Genomic DNA, 19,896 nt, shown 5'->3' on the forward strand with positions numbered 1-19,896 from the left:
CACATATTTCCAGTGAGCCTGGGTAGTTTGGATATGCTTGTGAGGCTATGAGACCTGCTAAACCAAAGTAAAACACCCAAAACCAGCAAACCATCTGTGGTTTAAGCATTTTTAACAGTGTAAACTGCAACATTTAGACCACAAAACTGGTGGCTAGAGCTCCGTGGAAGACAACTGGATCTAAAATCTCTATTTCTGTCAGCTGTGGATGTAGCCTAAATGTACCAGCTGAACCTAAAACTGGACTTAGTTTATACTTTAGTCAGCTCATTATTGCGTGGATTGTGGCTTAGCACAGAAAAACCTTTATATGTGCATTGTTTGACATTTAAGTTCAGACTATACATGTCACATGTTGCCACATTCTCATGTAAGCTTGAACACATTTATCCAACATTTGTCCAACATGAACAGCTGTTAAGGAAGTCACCAGCTGTGGCCGAACTGACTCTGCATGAGCTATGTGAGCTATGAGGTCTCTCAAGACCCCTTATGCCTAGTCATCACTTCCACGAAGGTCAACCGCAGGAACTCGGTTTCACAAGCTGCTGAAGGTATGCGGGAGAAAGCACCATCTTGGATTACAAGACTACCCACATGTTTGGCTTCACAAGACTCAAGTGCTTTGAAGACTGTTTCATAAAACATTTTCAGATTTTTTGATAATTGCATTACATTCTTGTTTGCTGCTGTTTTACGTTTTACTGCTTGGCTCTCTGGAATACTTGATTGTAATTGGCCAATCGTGGCATTCTGCCATCAAATATATAGTATAGCATTATACGCTAAACTGTTTAATATTGTCTAAGGCACCAGTTCCATACATAGCTCTGTCAGTTTTATTTATTTGGTAATGCAGTCATGTAATGAGTGTGATCATGTATGGTCAGCCAGTCATTATTGCAAAATAAACCTCTTCTGGGAGGCACAAAGTCTCATTTTATTATTTTGCAGTAATGGTTGTTTGTTTGCACATTATACAATTACATAATAGCTACTATCAGGATTCATAAGTATTTTTTCCATTCATTTTCCTTTAAAATATTTAAAAATGAAAGACAAAAGTACAAGACAGTGTATGTTAACAGGAAACAATCACAATCCCATTAAACACTGCAAATGATGTAATCAAATGTAAAATGATGGAGAAACTATCAACTAATAATTGAGTTTTGTTTAGTATCTGCGCAGCATACACATTTTTTATGTTTGGACTTTAGAATTTCACATCATATTTCATCCCTTTATGAGAAAATAAACTGAGATAGAAATCTTTCTGTTGGTACTCACAAAATCTAGACGCACATCACAGGCATTGCAGTTGTACTTTCCGATGAGAACTTACCTCAGAAGCTGATTACACCCACTACTAAACAAACATCTCTTTTCCTGGATATGCTGCACTTTTTGGTCAAATCCTGACTTAGAATTCAGCCCTTCGAAAAACATTCACTTCCTTTTCATTATGGTACACATTCACACTAAGATCGCCCAGAATTTGTGCATATGATTAGCTATAGCAAACATCACTGCTGTGGTGTGCTGAAACATAAGCGATCGCTTATCTTTTAGTCTCTTGGCGGTCTTTACAAAAGTCTCACAGTACTACAGCGTTATCAAATCTTTTGCAGTCATTGAGAATAAGTGTTTATTTTCCCCCAATTCCTTCTCTCCTGTGGCCTAGACAAAATCTCTTTCATGAGTGACTTTAAACCAAAGCCTGTGATTTTTTGTATAAACTAACTGCCATAAAATTCCGGTGATAACACCACAGAGTAATTCTGCGTAAATGTGGCAAACCCCTGGTTATCTGATAACACACTCTTATGTTGCTAGAGCTGATTCAGACATGTTCCCCTGACGCAGACTCACGCAGAGAACAAAAATTCAAAGATTACTTCTCTAGAAATTTGTAAATCCAAATTTACCCATTGTATTATTTAAGTCCAACTAGTATGTGTGCATCATCAGTGCAGACAGCAATGCTAGACAGTGATTCAGGAGTGAAGATTCTCTAAGGATTTACTGTACCTTCAAAACACAAACTGATTGACATTTGCATTTGTCTGCTGCAAGAGATGCATTGAATTCAAGCTGCTCTCCAAACATAACTTATTCTGAGTTAAGACGTTATGAGAAATGTGTTACACTACCCAGAGCACTACAAAGATGCAAATGTTTTGGCATCAACCGAAGCTTCATTTCCCATTTCAAATATGGTTAAATTCACATCAGACCCAAAGTGGTCCACATTAACTCTTTTCTGTGAAATTAGCCTATGAGATAACTTTGGAGACCACAACGCATTGATATGTAAATGTAGGAAAACATATTGAAAGCTGACATTTGAATGATCAGTTTGCTGTAATGGTGCATGGTCAAACTTTCAGAGATGTTTAAAAAGGTTTTTATTTACCTTGAAATGTTGAAGTTGTAGAACAAGTTCATCGAGTTGTCTTCTTTTGTCCTCTATCTCGGCTTGTCTTTTCCGTTTTTCCTGAAAATAGAATAGAATTTGTTTTTATTATATCACCGAGAGGAACTTTGAAAGATTTTTAATGATAAACAAGTCATTTTGTGTGACAATGAGACAAATAATTTCAGTTTAGTTAGGATGACCATTTGTCATGGCTGGGATTTCTAAATGTCCTAAAATGTGCAGCTTTTGGCTTTGTTTTCCTATTGAAATGCTCTCTGCAGTCCTAATTACTAGTACTAATTTTCAGTCATTACCTTCAGCAAGTCTGAAAACAAAGTCAAAACCCAGATACTTATTTCACCCAAGCTTTGTAGTTCATGGAATGAGTTTAAACTGATTTTACTAGAAGCTTGTTTGACAAATATTTCTTCAAGTATTTTCAAGGTTTTTATCCTAAATCTTTTTATTGTTTGAGCTTTATTTGTGATATTTGCTAAGGCAAGCATAACTATTAGCCTTTCGGCTATTCATAGCTAAATACTTAAGCAGCTGTTTCACTTCTAACAACAACAGACTATTTCATAGCTGCACATGGGCAGAAATAATTGTTTAGGCTGTTAAACATAGCAAATATCATTCACATTTTCTGCAGAAAAAGTAAAACCTTGGTTGAAAATATGACCCACTGGAACAACACATTTAGAAAGGTTTATCCACAACTTTGCAACACTGTATATAATATAATCATATCACATCATAACCATAAACTCAAGTTTTTACAGCAGGCGATCTAATTCTTATTCACTTTACATGAGCAGAGAAGCCCATAGAGGGAAACTTAGCCATATATGTAGGTTACTGAGGTTCTGGAGTGTGTGTTCAAATATCTTGGCTGCCTCTGACACAATTTCACGAGCGCATTCCTGCAGTGTGTGCTCTCCTTTGAGCTCCGCTGAGGGAAAACTGATATGTTATCCAGATGTGAACAAATGTGCCTCTAGAAATGGACTCTTACATATACGTCAGTGAATAATGCCACTGGATTTCACATGAAAGCTAACTTGTTAATCGTTTTTATGTCCTCTTTTAAAAGCTGAGCACTGAAACTGAAACATAATCCCTGATTTTGACATGTTGAGAAAGATAAAACAAGAGGAAAGATCAGATTACCTTCTACTCCAGAGAAAACAATTCACTTTTCATTTAAAATCTTTACAAATCCTCTGATGACTAGTCAGACTTGAAACTTCCAGCAAGAGAGCCATCATTTATAAGTGTATGATGGAGAAACCTTGTCTGAGAAAGACCTTTTCATAGCAAATTTATCACTGTAAGTGAAACATTAATGTGCCTCTCTCATTTACTTATTACTGTATATGTATGTGTGTTTGTATATGAATGTGCTTTGACTATGGAGTTGATGTTGAAATAACACATGAACAGCACGCAGGAGAACACAGAAAATACAATGCAGAAGCAGAGAGATTGTTTTGGCATCAGATCTCATGCCCCATTGTGAACAGTCATGCCAACTGGAAGAGCTCAAGATGTGTCTGTCTAACTTCATTCATCCGGCCAAGAAAGTCACCACAATAATCTGTAAAATATACACTTTGTAGGATGATTATCATTCTGGCACCTGAAATATAAACTCTGGCACACTGGAATAATCATTTATTATTTCCAAATGAAATTATATCAGCAAAGACTATAAATATAAGGCTTAAACAAACACACTTCTGGTTAAACCAGATTATACACAACCGCCTTTTTCTGAATGTGATGTTATATGTCTTTTCATCTTGGACAATTTTAATGCCCTTTTTATGCACACAAATATTCCATTTGTGCTTTTATGAACTGAACATGTCATGAACGTCAAATCTTCATATTGTTTTATTTCAGAAAATGATATCTAATGTTAAAACTGATCACAAATGTAGCTTTTCCCTATATTTAAGAATAATGTGCATGTAATAGTAAGTAGGTTTTTGTGCAGAGTGCTTTTTTTCTATTAATGCAATATAAATGTATTTGGATTAAAGTTTTGGGTAAATTAATATATAACGATATGGCAAAAATATCAAAAAGGGAAGTATGTTAGTATGATGTCGTTCTGAATCCAGGAAGTGACAATGAATCATCAAAACAGTCAGAAAAGCAACTGAGTTCAAATGGCCCAAAATATTTAAGTAAGGTAACACTTTATTTTAGGGTCTCTTAACTAGTTGCTTATTAGCATGCATATTATTAGAATATTAGCCATTTATTAGTAGTAATTAAGCACATATTAATGCCTTATTCTACATCCCTAATCCTACTCAATACCTAAACATAACAACTACCTTACTAACTATTAATAAGCAGCAAACTAGAAATTTATAGAGGGAAAAGTCATAGTTAATAGTGAATAAGTGTTCCCTATTCTAAAGTGTTACCTTAACTAGTTGCTTATTAGCATGCATATTATTATCATTTTGGCTGTTTAGCAGTAATTACAAAGCCCATATTAACTCTAAACATAACTACTACAACGACTACCTCACTTACTATCAATAATCAGTAAATTATAAATATATACAGTACTGTGCAAAAGTCTTAGGCCATAAGTATTTTCACCAACAAAAAATGGTTTGAAATCAGTTATTTCTATCTTTTTCTGTAGTGTGTCAGCAGGAAATATCAATTTACATTTCCAAACATTATTTTTGCCATTAATTGTAATAGTCCAGAGAGATTTCTGTTTGCACAAGGAGTCTGACAACAGCCAGTGCTCCACACAGAGAGCTGATCTCACCATCATCCAGTTCATCTGGAATGACATGAAGAAACAGAACAAACTGAGACAGACTAAATCCAGAAGAACCGTGGCAATGTTTCCGAGATGCTTCAAGAAATCTGCCTGCAAAGCTACAGTACTGTGAAAAGCTGTAGGCACTTGGGTAAAAATGTTATTTATTTATTATTTATCAATTAACTTCTATTAACTAAATTAAATCAACATTTGGTGTGAGCACACTATGCATTTAAAACAGCTTTTGCCCCATGTGCACTTGCGCATAGTTTTTCAGGGGGCTTTGCAGGTAGGTCTCTTGAAGCATCTTGGAGACGTTACCACGGTTCTTCTGGATTTAGTCTGTCTCAGTTTGTTCTGTTTCTTCATGTCATTCCAGATGAACTGGATGAAGGTGAGATGAGATCTCTGTGTGGACCACTGGCTGTTGTCAGACTCTGGATTATAACAATTAATGGCAAAAATAATGTTTGTAAATGTAAACTGTTATTTCCTACTGACACACTTCAGCAAAAGATAGAAATAACTGACTTAAAACCATTTTTTGTTGGTGAAAATACTAGTGGCCTAAGACTTTTGCACAGTAGTGTATATTCCAGATGTTTGGGTCTTTTGATAATTTAAAATGCATCACAAAGCATATCAAAATGTATTGTGCTGTATGCAATTTAAACATCATGGTTCTGTCCTTTATAAACGCAGATGATTTTTTAATGTACATCACAACAACGTCAACTCTGAATCTATGCAAGCAATTTCTCATGTGACGGCAGGGCTGTAATTACACCGGCAGAGCGTTCGTCACTGGTTACATGCCCTACGGACTGGCATGACACTCCACGCCCCTCTCATCTGGACAGAAAACTAAAGCCAGATCTATTTCACACCAAGTATGCGACACATACCAGAGCTCAGAGTAACATATAGGAATAGGCCAGCAGCAAGAGTCGTTCCTCACCACGGACACGTAAGCTGTGGCCCAAACATCTCAAAATATCCCTCAAGCGGAGGCTAATTTCCAGACAGACCGTAGCATCTGTAAAAAATTGGGGATATGAGTTGAGAATGAAAACAGGTAATAAAAATGCTCAGTGACGTTGAGGCTGTTGGGCTGGTGAGACCCAAACAATGAGGATTTGTTTCCCAGCTCAAATGGAAAACATCTGCATGGCGGTACAAAAGCCTTCCCCTCCATCTCTACTGATGCCATCAAACACCCGAGAGCCTCTCTCTTCAGTTCATTCGATTTCTCTTTTGCTACAGACAAAATATAAGAGACTTCCTGAGGTTTAACAGAAACAATTGGAAATCCACCGAGGATGTCACTATAGCCAAGTCCAAGTTCAGAGGGTAAAAATCTTGGCCATGTACTCCTACACAGGCCACATTCCCTGCTGATGAATACTGCTTCCCATGTTGTGTGTAACAGGGCTTGATGCTTACTTTTTTAGCCAAGGAGTACATAAAAGTCTTCACAATGAGAACTGATTAAACAGAGAGAAGCTAATTTAATGCAATACACAATTTTTTGCATAAGCAAACTACCAATAATAGGAAAAAAATGGATAATGCAGGACTTTGAATTGTAAATAAGCCGGAAATACACAGGGACTCTTATTTTGAAATGTGTATATTGTTACACTATTTAAATACTTAACACTTTTTACAACCTTATATTTCATACAACTGATGTTGTTATACTTTTTAAGGACCTTCTGGGATTTCTTATTCACTCGCATGTTCCTAAATACATTGTGCATTCGCACACATTTTAGTCATATTTTAAGCCGCCAATGCAAGTAAACACTGTTGAGTCCTAGTTTAACCAGCTACAATGAAAATACTGTAAATACACAGTCCAATGTACTGTTAATATGAAATAATGTTCTGTATTGATCTGTAAACTTGTTAAATGTGTATAGATAGCCATACGCTGAAAGTAATCCACATATTAAGTCATAAAAATTACTTTATAGTGAAGACTACAGTCTTAAAAATAAAGGTGCTTCAAAAGGTTCTTCACAGCGATGCCATATAAGAACCATTTTTGGCTCCACAAAGAACCATCTCTTTCTTACCTTTTTATAATCCGAAGAACCTTCTTTCACCACAAAGAAGCTTTTGTGAAACAGAAAGCTTCTTCAGATGTCAAAGGTTCTTTTTGGAACCATTTAGACAAACAGGTCCTTCTATGGCATCGTGAAGCACCTTTAATTTTAGAGTGTAGGTGGAAATATCATGGCTGATGCATGGTGCGTTTACGGCTCTGATCCCAATTCATATAATATCTGTTAATATGTGATATTCTAAATGGGATCAAAAATTCCCCAAACTCAAACTTTATAATGACTTGGGCATTTTGAATTGCTTAAAAACCAACAACAATGATGAACACTCCAACAAAAGTCTGTAAAAATACTTGTGCTGTGCTAATAAGAAGGGACTTTGCTTTCAAGTGTTCTGAAGTAAGCATTGCATTGTATTTTGTTTTAGGGTTGAAGGAAATGTCAGTAAAATTAACGAAAATGTACTAGTTCGAAAAACCATGAAAACCTTATTCTGACAGGATATTATAGATATTTCAAAGGTTTTTATTTTCTTACACACTTGAAATTAAGATGCAAACAGTAAGCTTCATGGTGGTCTGTGATAAGATGTGAAGTATTTTCATACTACTTGGTCATATCCAGTGAAGTACACAAGTATGCCAATTGGGATGAAGCCATGACCTAGCCAATGAGTCACAGCAAATGGACTCAACAAAACGTTCGTTGAGATTGAGAAACAGTCCGTTTCCTCTGTTGTATGTGACCAATGCCCTGAGATGTCAAAGTATGTGTCACTGTTGACTCCTACTACTGACGCCTCCAGTGCAAGCAATGCTGACATTTCTGATAGAAATGCTCTTTAACAAAGACTAACTAATACATGGATCGTTTTTGTATTTTTGCTCAGTTATTTTTTTCTTTACAGCAATAGGATGTAAAGAAAAAGGAATAAGCAACTTGGCTTATGTTTCCATAGACTTCAGCAATGCCTCATGCATCTCAAAGTCCACAAATGCCAGAGATCTCAATATGAAATCAAACATTTTTCATCAAATTTTTCTAAGAGGAAATGATCTGACCTACTGTACAGTAGGTAATCCACATTCATTTTAAATGCTCTTAACTGGAGACATACCAAGACATTTTTTTTCCACCAAGAAATTTTAGGGGAAACATCTGAGACAGCTAATAACAAACCGAAAAGCACCGAAAGACCAACATCTGTGCATTAATTTTTCTTGCAAATGCAGGCAGTGTTGTGTAAGCTGTCTTTTGTTTTCACTGTGTCTCTTGTTTGCTAAAATATGTCTTAAAGTCTGATGATAGCTGTTTATCAAGAGTCAAGCGCTTGTCCCAGAGGACAGACAAAAATAGACTGGACATGGTTTTCCCAGAAAGCTCTATGAGAAAGGAAGTCTTCAAGAAGTTCTTGTGCTACTGGTTTGAAACTCATTTGAAGGGGTGAAGTGATGACACTCCATGAAGAATGCTGATATATTAATATCATTACTCAATAATGTTAAAGTTTCTATCATTTAGATTTTTTTTTTTTGCTCCTTAATAATCAGATAATCCATCTTTTGAGGATATTTTAGTGCTTTCGACAGACAATTTAACACACTATCATGAAATTATTATTATTTTTTAAACTCCTCTTTACGTTTTGGTGAATTGGTGGTGTATTCGTAAAAATATGTTTATACACAGCTATTGGATGCTTAAGGTAATGATGTATAATACACTAATGATGTATAATGTTTCCTAATTATAGGAACTACTAATAATTAGGACTAATAATGTACATCCTTCATCAGTATCATCAATTATACATCGTGTGGTCAGTTTTCTGATGGTCAAGCTGGGAGTCCGTATGATCAACCCGTTGTGAAATTGTCTCACACAAAATTCACAAGTGCATATATTGCTATGACTGGATTTCACTTACATTATACTGGATAATAAAAAAATATTAAAGTGTCGGCGAGTTCTTAAATTCTGACTAGTCTTGATATCAAAGTTGACCCTATTAGAATCCATTGTTTTGTTTCTGTGATGTATTTATTTATTTTTTTAATTAGTGCTGGGCAACGATTAATCACGATTAATCGCATCCAAAATAAATGTTTTTGTTTATATAATATGTGTGTACTGTGTATATTTATTATGCATATATAAAGGCACACACATACAGTAAATGTTTTGAAAATATTTACATGTTTATGTTTATATTCATATAATTTATATTATAAATACATTTAATATAGAAATATAACCTATATTTTCCTTAAATATATACATGCATGTGTGTGTATTTATATACACTAGTCAACATTTGAAGTGGATCAAAGCATTTAATCAAAGTTGTTCTAAAACCTAAAACCAAAATGCATTCTTGTCTTAGGACAACTTTGATTAACTTTTTTGATCCACTTCAAATGTTGACTACTGTATGCATAATAAATATACACAGTACATACACATATATTATGTAAACCAAAACGTTTATTTTGGATGCGATTAATCATTGCCCAGCTCTATTTGAAATATGACGCTGTGATTGGCTCAGATCACTGAGTTGGGTGGTAAAGTTATATCTGCCTCTCGTTGTACAGTGGTATTCACAAGCATGACAGAAAATGACAGTTCCAAATTCAACAGTGTGGAAGTATTTGCAGCTTTTCGACAAAATAACACAATTTTGTTATGAATTATGTAAGAATACAGCAAGTCCACCAGAGTGTGACTTTCTCATTCACTCCCCCATGCTGCTTGTGGCTTCAGGGGCATAACTTTCACACCTCTCTCTCACCTTCTCCCACCCTCTCTTCATTTCTCTAGATTCTGTTCGATGATTTAACTGGATATAAGCAGCAAATTGGGAAAGATGTTGTTATATGTAATTTATCCAAAAGTGTACAATTATAATTTGGAAAGTTATACTAAAAGTCTACTGTTAATAATTTTGTGACATAATTTGAAAATATGTACAAATAAAAGGCTAAACTTGTTATTTTACACATTTTTGGGACAGATTTAAAGATAGCAGTATATGAACAGAATCTGAACAGATCTCAGAAGAGATTTCTCCTCTTATAACAGGTCACACATACAGTAAAAGTAAACTTTGCTGTGTAAGTTACAGAAAACATCAACATAACTTCCTCCCAGCTTTGTTGAATAATAAGGTCAGCCCTAATAACATCATGTGAAAGTAAAAAAATCATAAAACCATATTATAATTGCATCCTATGCATAAAGCTACACACACTGCATCACTGGGGTGTGCATAATGCTACAAGAGCTAGATGAGGAACATACAGTATGCAGATGACTGGCTTGAGCCCTCTATCTAGGTGGCAATGAACCAGATAAAACCAGGTGACAGACTTTCATTTCATTAATGCAAACCACATACAGCAAATTATGTCTTAGGTGAACTACTAATATAGAGTCCACATTGCAAACATATTTAAAGAGAAATACAGTACACGCTGGTATGAGTGCATAGCTGTTCTCATGTGCTCATGGGCTATTTTCGATCCATGCGTTCTCTCCGATGTCAGCAGAGCTACACCCTGCTGGTAGAACATCCAATTTGGACTGAATTTTGATCACACTCCAGGACTGTTGCAAATTTTTGTGTAATTTTTCTTAAAATCACATAGAAACATTGCCTATGGCGTGAGTTCAGTTTTTATCCAGCCAACAGAAATTGTGGGTGTGGTCAGAAAACCATTATATTTGCAATCTTGAATTTGATCCTAATATCTCATGCCTTTATTTGTCAGTGGTGGGAAACTGAACGGTGGTCACTTCAGACATTGATAATTGGATCACGTGACAGCAGCAGGTGTTGACCGGTCACATTATTTTTGTGTTCCGGTCAAACAAAAAATGTTTGACATTTGCAATTGAATGTAAATGGCATAACATACATTCCAAGGTATGACCCCTTCAGCTGCCAAGTGTACTAAGAAAAGAGTAGGTTAGTGGTTAATGTTCTGTGAGGGACACCCAAAAGTTGAAGCTCCCAAATCCAAAGGGACGATCTGGTCACCATTGTGCCCTTAATCAACACACTCAGGTTGCCCAATAATCAAGTTTTAACTAGCGTACTGTAATTTTCCTTATATACATTTTTTTTGGTCCCACTTGTGTCATTAACACAGTGTCGTTAACTACTATGCACTTACATTTAAATAAATCATTTGGTACAGTGCACTTATTGTGTACATGTTTTTACATTGTACTTATATTTTAAAATACCTGCATGTAATTACATTTATAATTACACTGTTGACCCATGCCTTACACCTTAACCCACCCTTAAACCTACCCATACCACCAAACCAGTCCCTAACCTTATTCCTATCCCACCTCAATAGCAGCAGAAGTGTTTTGCAATACAATATGAACACAAGTACATTGTACTTATTTTTTGATGTAACTAAGGCCACATAATTTAAAGTGGGACTAAAATTTCTGATAACTACTTAGTTACTACTAATTATTGTTCTTTTGTATTGTGATGTTCATCCGAATGCAAAGGATCATTAAAAAAGGACTGGATGGTGGAGATTTGGTTGTATGCATCGCTTGTTGATTGGATGTTTAGATGTGGAGACACTTTTGAGAGCCTCATGGGATGGGATTTAAGCAAACTAAATAATTAGAAAAGTTCTGCATTCATTACCAGAGTGAAGTCGTTTAGTTGCTTATTAGCATGCCTATTATTAACATATTGGCTGTTTTAAAGCACATATTCTGCATGACCATATTTTACATCCCTAATCCTACCCAATACCTAAACCGAACAACTGCCTTACTAACTATTAATAAGCAGCTAATTAGGAGTTTACTGAGGCAACAGTCATAGTTAATAGGTTTGTTAATAGTGAGAATTGGACCTTAAAATAAAGTGAGACCAGACATTTTGATTAAACATTACAAAGTCCAAAAATTTCTGTAAATGAAACACATACAATGATGAATCATTCACAATAAGATCTATAACATGCATTTTGTAAATGTGAATTTAAATATTATGCCGACTTTAACCTCCTATACCAAAGTACAGACTATATTGACTACCTAAAAACAAACTAAAATTAAACAGAAATTGAAAATCTAAATATAATCCAATACAAAAAAGTGCAAATTTCAGTGTAAGTGACGCTGTAAGTGACATAAATCAGTGCTGATGTTTATTACCATCATGCAATATCCAGAATACCTGACTCTGCTGTGCTAGTTAGCAGAAAGGCTTTCAGTTACAGCATAGTTCCCAATACTTGTTTCAGAAATGCAGCTGAGCCCCCACACCCGAGAGCTCTGGGAATCCAAACCCACCTGAGGGCCACCCCACCTCTGTGAAATATGCGAACCCCGAGACATTTAGCTGCTGCTAAATTTAACCCGATAGTAATGGCTGCCTGTGCTACGCTAAGAAGAGCACAGTGTAAATGAGGCTAGTAAAGGTCTAGACCTGAGCTTGACTAAAGTAATTCATGTAAACAAGTCAGAACTGCAGGCATTGAAGACAAGAGGGAAGTCCGCCCATGTGCAATCACCTCCACCCAGTGTACTGCAATTAGCAACCCGCTAACCAGTTTCTCATTTGAGCTAGCGACATTCCCTCACTTGATGGACTGAAAAGAGAAGCCACAGATTTGGACCCAACAGCTGTCCTGTGCAGCAGCAGCCTGTGGTTTGAGGCAATGGACCAGAAACATAGCTAGCTAGCAAACCCTCACTTACTGTAATGTAACAATAGAGAATCGTTTGGCAACCCTATCAATAATCAGTTCTTCTATATCTTAATGTCATGCTTTTTAATACAGATAAAGTGATATTCAAACAGTTTATCAGTCAGGCAGTGCATTTTTGGTTAGCATTGTTGACACAAGGGAGTCTATATTCACCACTAGCAGAAACCAATATTTATAATGCACTCCCAGCAACATAGCATGATAGAACACAGTGATGAAGATATAAATGTTAGTGCAACAGGCCAGCATACGATTCAAATATAACAACCATTAAACATCCACTACATTTCAGTAATCTTCTTGAGGTATAGCTTAGTTTAGCTCATTTCAAAAGCACAACTGCTTGGCCAACATCAAGCAGCCCACAGACTTTGTTTTTCTGGAGAGCATGGGAAACCAAGCAAAGCCCAGATAAAGCGTGAGGTTGGGGTAAGAGCGATGTTGGCTGAATATTGAGTGTCTTGTGGTACTTTCCTTCTTGAAGGCAAGTCCAAATTAAAAGCTTTCTAATGAGCGCAATGTACATAAAGTACTGACCGTTATAAAATCTTTGAACATCAAACCTCCACACAAGTTTCAGTTACAACACCAGGCCGCTGTTATGTTATTAAAATTGCATGTGCATTTGACAATAAAACTGTAACACGATAATAAAATACAGGATGGTTGCTGCAAACTGGGTTGACATGAAAATATGTTGTGTTGTTGCTGCAATATGCTGCTAATTTGTAGTGTTTACTAAGGCAATCATCTCATCATACTTAGTGTTAGAGATTTGTACAACCCCCAATCCATGGGTGACAGCCAAGTTTAGTTCTAATCCCAATGAAACACACATAAATCAGCTGATCAAAATCTTCAGGATCACTACTGTCAGAAATGGCATATTCTCTGAGTAGCTACTACATTTGATGAAAAACTTACTTTGCAACCATAACATTTTTTTATTGGACATTGCATGTGAGTCTAATATGAAAGTAATCTGGACGTACAACATCCGCCATGTTGGGTTTGTCATGTGACCTGCGGCATTAGTTGCATACAATTTATAGCTTCTCTCACATGGCCTCATGGGATATTAAGTTCAATGGATGTGCACTTCAGAATCCCATTAGAAGTAGTAGGTCATCAGGCTACTCTTCCTGCAATTCGAAAACGGTGTATTTGGACATACTACTCTTTTGCCATATGGTTTTTGTATACCCCTGCTGAAAAACAAACAATAGAAATCATCACAAAAATTCTAATGGTTTCCACTAAAAATACCAAAACAAACATTACAAACCATTAACTTTTACACATTAAAACCATTAAAAAATGGTATTCCGTAATGTGTTTTGGGACATGTTCCATTAGGATTTAGTGGTTTTAACAAGCCACCAATAGAAGACAACCAATTACCAACAGAAAGCCACAGGGTCCATTTCAGTTTCCATTGAAACCCAATACAAGTCCCATTATAACCAGTAAAACAATTACAAATTTTGTGATGGTGTCCATTGTTTTTTTTTCAGCAGGGACAATTAAATATGGAAATAGGCTCATGCTATATAGCATTGCACTTGTGAGGTGAAGCGCTCAGGTATGAATCCCGTGAAACTACGGTTCGACAAAATGGCTCAAACCCATGTATAAAGAAGATAAAACAGCACATTTGCATCAGAAAATTCACTTTTATATCACTTTTTCTTTCGTTATCACTATCGGGTAGGTTTAGGGTTGGGTTTGGTGAAGGAGTATGAACATGACAGAGCATTAACCTTTTAACGTCACTCTCTGGACATTTCAATTCTAACTGCCACAATACGTAGCTGAAGCAACGTAATGATCACAGCAATAAACGCCTGTACCAACGTAATAAAATAGAATTAAAATGTGGTCACTTTCACAAATTTAATGCACTTTTTATCGCCACTCACTGGACATTTCAGGTAACACTTCAGTATAGGGACCAATTCTCACTATTAACTAGTTGCTTATTAGCATGCCTATTATTAACATATTGGCTGTTTATTAGAACTTATAAAGCACATATTTTGCATGACCATATTCTAAATCCCTAATCTGACCTAATACCTAAATTTAACAACTGCCTTACTAAGGGAGCTAAACTCTGCAGGACTGGACTCTTTTGCCATGCAACAACTTTTTAGTCACCAAGAACACCCAGGACACTACCTTGTAATACTATTAACTACCCAAAAGACCCCATAGCAACATGCTAGAAACCTCCCAGAACACATTAGCAATCTCATAACAATGCCTTGGCAATCACCCACAACATTCTAGCACTGCGGTGCGACTTCCGCACTGGCAACCACCTCTCATTACATCTTACATCTATTACAAATCTCAACTGCTCATAGCACAGTGGATCAAAGATGGCTGATTTTATCCATTTGAGCTAAGTTGTTAAGCTACCACGCCATATTAATCGTACTGTGTGAGACAACAGCTTTCCATTGAGCTACCGTCAAAACAGACAGCGCCATAAAGTTTCACCACCTCATTAATGTCACTCTTTTTCTCTATTATTAAAAAAAGGGGAAACCCACATGCTGTTTCAGCCTGTGCTGGTCGAATATCAGTCGGAGAGTTTCTGTGACTGATATATGAATCACTTTGTCTGACTGACTATTTGGGAATAGATTACTAGAAGAGAATTACTTGATGAAAACCAACTAGTATTTTATTCTAAGTTGGTTCAAGGCATGACTTAAACACACGGCACACCAAATACTAAGTTTGTGAGTCTTTGCCATGTGTGCTCAAGCATTGCAGTTGCACCATGTGGCTGATGTTACAATTATGCTGCAAAAGTGATTCACAATGCCAATACTATATGTACATTTACTCAATACCAACAACAGATGTCAAGAAAATGTTGTGTTATGTTCACAACTATCAGATGCGATAAAAGCGCTGAATTCCTGCTAAAATGCGGGAAAATAATCACACAATTAATTTGAGCTATCGGAGGCTAAACAGCCACTCTGGCAAATTAACTTTCAAAGCAATCTAGCAGACGCTATTTAGACTATCTTGGTTTGTTTCGAGAAGCAGTCATCCCTCAATGCTTGAGATGCAGCCAGACACTGTATAACTTTAATTGTTTATATTTCCTCTGTCTGAGCACAGCACCATTACCACAGGCCTGCTATCTCAACAGTTAAACTTCCATTCATCAAACCTCATCCAAAAGGCATTCGCCTGCTACAGTTCTAGCTGCCAAGAAGCAATTTTCATTGTTATACTTGAAAGACTTTTAATTAGCGGTGTTTCTTAAGGCAGGCATCACTATATTGCTCATAAAGGTTAGTGATTTGAAGAAAGAGAGGTGTACTATTACATTGGATTAATAATAATTAATAAGTAAATAATAATAAGTCTTTGCCAGATGGATGATAAAAAAAAAAAAAAATCTACAGACTGTTTTAAGCCAGATCTAGAGACCATCTTGAAGACCACGTATAAATATCCAACCAGGGGTGCATTTTCCAAAAGCATTGTTAGCTAACTATGTTTGCAAGTTCTGTTAAACTCAATTGGTAATGACAGAACTTGCAACCATAGTTGCTTTTGGGAAATGCACTCCAGAGCGGTCTTGCATTGTGGCGGTATTTTTTGCATAGACATGCACCACTCACATTATCTTCAAAAGTGAATCGGATAACGATATAATTAGTTCCTAGTGTATACCAACACATGCTGGTCCCTACAGCCTATTTTTGCAATGTGTATTCTACGGAATCACAAAGATGTAAGCAATGTAGCCAAAATAGTTTTCCATCTGTTGCTCACTGCTGGTCTATGTAGAAGGGTTGACCTGGAGCCAAATTTAGTCTCTCTTTTAGTCACATCTCAAATTCTTGCCCTCTGGTTCATATAGGGTGACTCGTCAATAGTGAATCTTCTCTAACAAAACTATTGGGTCTACAAGCTTCTATAACATGCATTCATTTGGGATTGATTTCAAACAAACTAGTTTTTAATGATTTTCGTGTGTATAGTTATGAGCGTATCAACAACTATGTAAGTATCAAAGAAAAAGGATTTGTGTCAGAACAAAGTAACACAGAACTCACCGCCAGGGCTTGGAGCCTTTCCTTATGAAGTTCAGCTTCAGCCATCCTGGAAAAACAAAGGCAGAATTCTCAGTAACCGTGAGATTGGTAATCCCAAGTGTGTTTGTGTGTGTTGGGCGGAAGGTGAGCAAAAGTTAACAGACACACACACACACAAACACACACGCACAAAGTCTGCCCTGGTCCTCTGAAGTAAGCCAGCCAGTGAAAGACACAGTGTACTGAGGGCAAGATCTTCTCATTCACTGGCCATGTGTCTGCCAGACTGTCTCTCTCTCTCTCTCTCTCTCTCTCTCTGTCGTTCTCTCTCCTCCTACATCCCTCCCTCTCCGTCACTGGCCGGGTTATGGACAGATGACAGAGTCATGAACCCGCCCCCTGTGTTTGGAAGAGAGCTACAGACGAGAAGGCAGAGAGATGTCACTAAGAGTAGGACAACACTGTCACACCTGTGTGTGTGTGTATGTGTGTGTGTGTGTGTGTGTTTATGTGTGTGTGCAAGTTGGGATGGAAAACAAAGGTGTGCCGTACACTGGGCATTTGAGTGGCTGCATGCTTAGAGGAAATCTGCTCCATGGTTACAAATCAAAATCATACATCTGCCAATTCTTTGCTATTGTTTAATAATATCTGATGAGTTAGGAATAGCTCAGCCATAAAAGAAAACTTTTGCTGTCCTTTCCTCACTACACAGTTATGTAATTCTGAATGACATTTTTTATCCATAAAATATGATTTTATACAAAATGTTGCTATCTATCTATCTATCTATCTATCTATCTATCTATCTATCTATCTATCTATCTATCTATCTATCTATCTATCTATCTATCTATCCATCCATCCATCCATCCATCCATCCATCCATCCATCCATCCATCCATCCATCCATCCATCCATCCATCCATCCTTAAAATTATTCATATAACCTCGATCTTCATAACATGGCAACATCTGATCATAAACACATCTGCAGAAGTTGCTGACTCTAAACATGTCTACTGTCTCTGCAAATGTGGCTTTCTCTATTTGGAAAGCAGCTTCCAAAAATCTGCACTAAACATCTTGAGTTCTAATTTATTCCTCCAGTGAAGCCAAAGGGAGCAGTAGGGAATGGGAACACAGGGGTCCAACTGCTTTCCCTCATCCAAACTCACATTCAGCTCCGGTGGATGGATACAGAAACTCCTTATATGGAGAAAAGGCCGAGCTAACTGAGTCTGGACTGTTCTGCGAGAGGAAGACTCATGGGAATTGTAAGAAACTCAGTGAATGAAATTATAACAAGCTGTAATGACCCTTCAGTGTGTGTACAGTACAAGTACTGTTGCTATATATAAGACAAAACGGCTGTTATGAATGACTGTTTCCTGAGTTCAAGTAACTAAATGCAGAGGTGAGTACAAGCTGTACTGCAAGAGCCAATGATTTAGACAGGTCACAGTAACAAAAACACTGAAAATGTAAATGTTTTATCATGCATTTACTGTTGTTTATCTCTGATGCTGCGTGCTGATATTTGTCATCTTCATAGGTGAATGTCAACAACATGATGTCCCAGTCATTCATAGAGAATCACAACCTACAGCAGCAGTGAACATCAGTAGATGGAGGAAATTCCTGGAAGTTCACATAACTACTGGAAATAGGCTTAAAGCCACAAAACACACAGCGCTCACAGACAGCAGACTTCAGAAGCTGTGCAACTCAACCAGCTCTACAGAAGTTCAAAATCAATCATTCGACAGAGCTCTGTGAAACATTTGGGCCTGTCTGTTTACTGTAGCTCTCTGTGTTACTAGTCAGCACTTTGTTCTTTTTAAACTAAGCATGTGACTGTCGATTTCATTTGGATTTCAGTTCCAAATCTCTTCATGTTGGCCTCTCTTTAACCTAAGAAGTTGCTTTACTGCACCTGGACTTTTCCATTGCCAATGATGATACACTAAAAGACATTTTAGAGATTTAATGGCAATCTCAAAAGTACTATATATATTCTTAAGAGCACTAGTTCACTTGTGTACAGACTTCCCCCCACCGCATGCTTTACTTTTCCATTCCCAACCAGCGGCTGCAACGTCATCAGTCGGCATAACAGACAAAAGCAACATTGTTTCTCTGGCACAGTGACCTCATCCCACGAGCCAGCGAGGCACAGTAATACCTTCCAGATGTGCAGCAGTCCATACGCTGGGAACCGGAGACCACGCAAACGCAAAGCAAAATGACTTTCAAATGACTTTTAAAGTAAAACACACTATTAGCGGCCTGCCTTGCTTTATTCTAACGCTTGTTAACAAATGCAGTATTTAAAGTTTAAAGAAGTAAAACCTATCGTTTATATGAATAAAAATTTTCACACTTGTGTTCTATAAGGTTTCTATAATGTTACTTGCTGTAGACATCGGTACATATTTTATAAAGGGTGTGACAGATGTCACATATATTAATTCATGCTTTATCAAACTCAGACATGCAAACTGGAAGGTGCATTAATAATTTATGTTATTTAGTTCTTCATATGTCTCAGAAAGAGGGCAGACAACATACAGTACTTCTATCTGCAGTGTTGTAAATGCTATGAAATTATGATTTCTGTATCAGTTGGCTGGTATTTAGTTACATTGTGCAACAGTGAACAAATCTTGTTACACTTTACGATAACTCTTTACTTTAGGGACCGGCTCTCACTATTAACTACTGTAGTTGGTTATTAGCATGCATATTACTAGCATATTGGCTGTTTATTAATACTTATTCTAGATCCCTCCCCATACCATAA

At 36.8% G+C, this 19,896-nt stretch overlaps 1 protein-coding gene across 5 annotated transcripts in view; it reads right to left on the minus strand.

Moving 5' to 3' along the window:
• LOC306865661 (PALM2-AKAP2 fusion protein-like) overlaps positions 1-19,896 on the minus strand; it is a 99,091-nt gene that overhangs the window by 71,030 nt on the left and 8,165 nt on the right. For 4 of the 5 annotated variants that reach the window (XM_079410399.1, XM_079410401.1, XM_079410400.1 and 1 more), the window contains 2 exons: positions 17,115-17,160; positions 2,417-2,497 (listed from right to left, as the gene is read on the minus strand). In XM_079410399.1, coding sequence (XP_079266525.1) covers positions 2,417-2,497; positions 17,115-17,160 — 127 coding nt within the window. Of the gene's footprint in view, positions 1-2,416; positions 2,498-17,114; positions 17,161-17,283; positions 17,395-19,896 lie in introns of those variants that run through there. The other variant, XM_079410402.1, reaches the window with a different exon arrangement.

Source organism: Barbus barbus (genome assembly GCF_936440315.1).
Source record: "Barbus barbus genome assembly, chromosome: 47".
In the NCBI taxonomy this organism is placed as follows: Eukaryota; Metazoa; Chordata; class Actinopteri; order Cypriniformes; family Cyprinidae; genus Barbus; species Barbus barbus.